This window comes from Rhinopithecus bieti, unplaced genomic scaffold (genome assembly GCF_001698545.2).
Source record: "Rhinopithecus bieti isolate Rb0 unplaced genomic scaffold, ASM169854v2 scaffold_425, whole genome shotgun sequence".
NCBI lineage: Eukaryota > Metazoa > Chordata > Mammalia > Primates > Cercopithecidae > Rhinopithecus > Rhinopithecus bieti.
This window is the reverse complement of record NW_016803361.1, coordinates 4,907,832-4,913,343: the sequence shown is the minus strand read 5'-3', so window position 1 is coordinate 4,913,343 and position 5,512 is coordinate 4,907,832. Positions and strand designations below refer to the sequence as shown.

Genomic DNA, 5,512 nt, shown 5'->3' with positions numbered 1-5,512 from the left:
CCTGGCCAACATAGTAAAACCCCAGCTCTACAAAATACAAAATTAGCCGAGTATGATGGCGAGTGCCCGTAGTCCCAACTATTGGGAGGCTGAGGTGGGAGAATCACTTGTACCCAGGAGGCAGAGGTTGCAGTGAGCCGAGATCATGCCACTGCACTCCAGTCTGGGTGACAGAGCGAGACTGTCTCAAAAAAAAAAAAAAAAAAAAAAAAAAAAATTGCACGTATCAAATATTAGCTTAGAATTATTACTTTTGTTCATACATTCCCCCTGTATGTGCTGTAACTCACTAAGCATTTTGGAGATAGTGTCTTTGTTATTATGAGAGGCACTTTTGAGTCATTTCACTCCTAACTCAATTATTTTAGATTAAACATGTTTTGTTGTCGTCGTCGTTTTTGTAACAGGGTTTCACTCTGTTGCCCAAGCGGGAGCACAGTGGCATGATCACAGTTCACTGCAGCCTCTGCCTCCTGGTACAAGTGATTATCGTGCCTCAGCCTCCCAAGTAGCTGGGACTATAGGCGCCTACCACCATGCCTGGCTAATTTTTGTATTTTTAGTAGAGAAGGGGTTTTACCATGTTGGCCAGTCTGGTCTTGAACTCCTGACCTCAAGTGATCCACCTGCCTTGGCCTCCAAAGTGCTAGCATTACAGGCATTGAGCCACCACGCCAGGCCCAAAATTCAAATTTACACAGCAGAGGCAAATCAGAGATGATGTCCAGTGCCGTCAGTCAGAACCTAGAGGCTGTTTTCTTCATTGAGGTTTTGAAAGGTAAAACATGCACAAGGTAAAAACCAAAATACTACAAAAGGGTTTGCAATAGAAAGTAAGCTTCTCTCCCTTCCCTGGCCCTCAGTCATCCTGCTCCCTCCCTAAAAGCAACCATTGTTTCATTTCTACATTCTTCCAGAAATGTTCCAAACGTGAGCGCACACACATGATTGTGAGGGCTTCCCTTGCACCCATTTTATTAATGTGGTCACCTCCTGCATATGAACTGCTTCCTCACTTGCTCTTTCTCTTCAAGTCTCTCTTTTTTTTTTTTTTTTGAGACAGGCTATCACTCTGTTACCCAGGCTGGAGTGCAGTGGCACCATCATAGCTCACTGCAGCCTCAACAGCCCAAGCTCAAGCAGTCTCCTGTCTCAGTAGCTGGTCCCATAGGAGTATACCACCACACCCACCTAGTTTTTCACTTTTTGTGGAGGTGAGATCTCAGATCTCACTGTGTTACCCAGGCCGGTCTCACACTCCACACTCCTGGGCTCGAGTGATCCTCCCACTTACGCCTCCAAAAGTGCTGGGATTACAGGCATGAGCCACCATGCCTGACCTAAGTTTCTTGGCAGTAGTTCCATATCAGTGTGTAGAAAGCGATGTCGTTCTTGGCCGGGCGCAGTGGCCCATGCCTATAATCCCAGCACTTTGGGAGGCCAAGATGGGTGGACCACCCGAGTTCAGGAGTTCAAGATCAGTCTGACCAGCATGGTGAAACCTTGTCTCTACTAAAAATACAAAAATTAGCCCAGCGTGGTGGCGGGCGCCTATAATCCCAGCTACTCGGGAAGCTGAGGCAGGGGAATTGCTTGAACCCGGGAGGCGGAGGTTGCAGTGAGGCAAGATCGCACCACTGCACTCCAGCCTGGGTGACAGAGCAAGACCCTGTCTCAAAAAAAAAAAGAAAAAAAGAAAAAGAAAGTGAATCCCTCACGTATCCAGTATTAGAAAGGAAAGTTTGGTAAACTCCAGTGTACCAAGCTGAGCTGTGTGTGAGTTTTCTAAAAATGGTTTCACGCTATCCATACTTCTTTTTCCACATGATGTGGTATCTGGGAGAGCCTCTGCACACCATGTGGATCTGCCATGCGTCTCCGGAGGGTGTGATTCTGGGTGGTGGACCCGGCCCTTTCCCAGCTGGGGGCTGCTGTCTGCTCCGCAGGCAGGACCCTGGGAAGTGTCCGTGTACACGTGGCATTGTGGACTCATGTGAGCCTTTCTGAAGGACGCGTTTCCAGAACTAGGACTGCTAGTGCAAAGAGCAAGCACATTTTATTCATGCTTCCGGGAGTTCTTAGCACGCCCTTCTTGAGCGGAGCCTGTGGGCAGTGCACTGGCTGGGGGGCGTGCTGAAGGCCAGGCCTGCTTCCTCACTGCCGGGAGATGGGTACCACGAGCCCTGCACAGAGTCACACTCCCCTGTGCAGGGCATTCTGGGAAATGTTGGAATCAAAAGGGGTGGGGGAGTCCCCTTTTGATTTGTGTCTGTCTCTCTTTCTCTTTGTCTCTCTCTCTCTTTCTCTCTTTTGGATCTAAAGCTTTTAATTTGCCCAGAGAATATACTTCCCCGATATTGACAGACCCAGCATTACTCTAGGCCTGGATTTCCAATCTGGGGAGGAATATGACCTGACAGGGAAAAAATCTGGCCCTCCTCTTGCCCTTCCTTTGTTAAAATCCCAAGGCTGGCAGCTGAGAAAGAGAAAAAGGAAATGCAGTCGTTAAAACCCTCAGGAACCCAAGACATCTTATTTCTTTCCCGGGTTCAAAGACTCTTTTCTTTCTTGCGTTACAGAATGAAGAATTCCAGGCATCAGCTTTTATTAAGCTAATTTTTATTATTTTTATTGTTATAACACATGATTATGTTTAAGTAAATTCAGACAGTTCAGAAGGATATCAGATGAAAAGGAAAAGTCCCATTTTTCCACCTAATAAGATTCCTACCTCCCAGAGGTTATCATGGTTCATAATTTCTTCCAGAAATTGTTATCTGCAGACAGAAGCATATTTTTAAATCCAGTGTGGCTGTTCCCCACACCATACGTGTTTTTTCCTGCCATCTCTGATATACACGTGACAGGCAAGCTTGGCAGTGGCGTGGGTGGGCTCTGCAGCCTGGCGGCCTTGATTTGAATCCTGGCTCCCTCACTCACAGGCTGTGTGACTTGGGACAAGTGGCTAAACTCCTCTGTACCTTAATAGCCTCATCCTTGAGATGGGATACCAATAGTCCTTAACACATATGGCAGTGGCGGCGGGGGGGGGATCAAATGAATTTATAAGCTGGGCACAGTGGCTCATGCCTGTAATCCCAGCACTTTGGGAGGCTGAGGTGGAAGGATCGCTTGAGCCCAGGAGTTTGGGACCAGCCTGGACAACATAGTGGGACCCCATCTTTACAAAAAAATTAGCTGGGTGCAGTGGCATGCACCTGTAGTCCTCGCTACTTGGGAGGCCGGGGTAGGAGGGTTACTCGAGCCCAGGAGGTTGAGGCTGCAGTGAGCTGTGATCACAACACTACATTCCAGCCTGGGCGACAAAGGAGGCTCTGACTCAAAAAAAAAAAAAAAAGAAATTCCCCCCCACCCACACACAAATGACACATATATGTTCCAAGGGAAACCCAGGCCTTGCTCTGGCATGGTTCACATTCTGCTGGGTAGACTGACAACAGGCAAAGACGCAGGCCGGGCGCGGCGGCTCACGCCTGTAATCCCAGCACTTTGGGAGGCCGAGGCAGGGGGATCACCTGAGGTCAGGAGTTCGAGACCAGCCTGACCAACATGGAGAAACCCCGTCTCTACTAAAAGTACAAAAATTAACTGGACGTGGTGGCGGGTGCCTGTAATCCCTGCTACTCTGGAGGCTGAGGCAGGAGAATAGCTTGAACCCAGGAGGCAGAGGTTTCAGTGAGCCGAGATCACTGCACTCCAGCCTGGGCGACAGGGAAAACTCTGTCTCAAGCAAAAAAAAAAAAAAAAAAAGCCTCTCCCCTCACACAGGAGGTCTGTCTCTGTGCATGTGTTCAGCATGGGCCTCCCCCACTGGCTGCCAACTCGGTGCTCATGGCCGTGTCCCCGGCACCTGGAACAGGACAGCACAGCAGGCTCCGTGTGGTTCCCAGGAAACGTTTGTGGGAGGAGGGAATGGATCCAAGCCCCTCTCTGCCACACGTTCTCTGGGTGAAGGAGAGAAGGCTGTGGCCATGCGTCCCGTGGGAGCCAGCCCCCTTGAATCGTAACAGCTTTGAAAAGTGGCTTGAGCCTCCCTGGCACCCCTCTGACCCTGACACTCTCATTCCAGGCAGGTGGACACGAACACCAAAAACGTCTTTGGACAACCGAGGTTGAGGGCATCCCTCCGAGACCTCCGGTCGCCACGTAAGAACTACAAATCCACCATCGAAGATGACCTGAAGAAACTCATCATCATGGACAACCTGGGGCCAGAGCAGGAGAGAGACGCAGGAGTACGTAGCGCCCTGTCCCCAGCTCCTGACCCCCAGCTTCCAGTGGGATCTCATCCGGGTGGGCGGGGAGAAGGACTATGCTGCCCACAGTCCCATCGTGCCCCCAGCTTTCAGCATCTGCCAGTCCTGTTGAGGGGTGTGGGCTTGTGGCTGGGAGTGAGGGCAGCACATTAGTCTGGGATGGAATCACAGGATGAGCCCAGGCAGGCACACAGGAATCTACCCCATACCGAGAACCTCGTACAACTGGAGGGACCTGGGCCTCGTGCCCTCCTCCTCCAGCCCAGGATAGAAACAGCCACATCCGCCCAGACCACAGGGACTGAGTGAAGCAGGGGCTCCCAGGGAAAGTTCAGGCTCTTGTTACTCAGGGACGGGGGTGGAAAGAACAGTAGGCGCCAGGGAACCTCCGTGGCATCCGCTTCCCTTCCCCTCCCAGCCAGGCCTGCCCTGCTCATCCTCACTGCCAGGTAGGAGCTGTTTTGTGGGAACCGAGGTGGACCCCAGCCTCCCCAGGGTTGGGTCCCACCAGCCCACAGCTGGGGGAAGAGAGCACATCAGCCTAGCACTACCCACTGGGGTCCCAGCACTGATTCTCGTGGGTCCAGCTTGCCTCCCACCACCTTCCCCAACCCGTCAGGCTTTGATCACCAGCCCTTACCCAGAGCTGGAGGGTGGGGAGTGGGAGTCCCCAGGGGGACATGGAAGCGCTTTGGTCAGAAAGGAGGCAGAAGGCCGGGGTGGTGGCTCACACCTGTAATCCCAATACTTTGGGTGGCCAAGGTGAGAGGATCACTTGAGCCCAGGATTTTTAAGACCAGTCTGGGCAATATAATGAGACCCCCATCTGTATAAAACATCTAAAATTAGCCAAGTGTGGTGGCACACACCTGTGGTCCCAGCTACTTACCTGGGAAGCTGAGATAGAAGGATCGCTGAAGCCCAGGAGGTCGAGGTTGTAGTGAGCTGAGATCACCCCATTACACTCCAGCTTGGGTAACAGAGTGAGACTCTGTCAAAGAAAGAAAGAGAGAGAGAGAGAGAGAGAGAGAAAGAGAGAAGAGAAAGAGAGAAAGAGAGAGAGAAAGAAAGAAAAGAAAGAAAGAAAAGAAAGAAAGAAAGAGAGAAAGAGAGAAAGAGAGAAAGAGAGAAAGAGAGAAAGAGAGAAAGAAAGAAAGAAAGAAAGAAAGAAAGAAAGAAAGAAAGAAAGAAAGAAAGAAAGAAAGAAAGAAAGAAAGAAAAGAAAGAAAAGAAAG

General features: G+C 50.5%; 1 protein-coding gene across 2 annotated transcripts in view; it reads left to right on the top strand.

Annotated features, from left to right (window-relative positions):
* SIPA1L3 (signal induced proliferation associated 1 like 3) overlaps window positions 1–4,959 on the top strand; it is a 170,223-nt gene extending 165,264 nt beyond the window's left edge. For both annotated transcript variants that reach the window (XM_017881217.1, XM_017881222.1), the window contains one exon: window positions 4,091–4,959. In XM_017881217.1, the coding sequence (XP_017736706.1) occupies window positions 4,091–4,430 (340 nt within the window). In that variant the 3' untranslated portion in view covers window positions 4,431–4,959. The remainder of the gene's footprint in view (window positions 1–4,090) is intronic.
* Window positions 4,960–5,512: the final 553 nt, after the last annotated feature.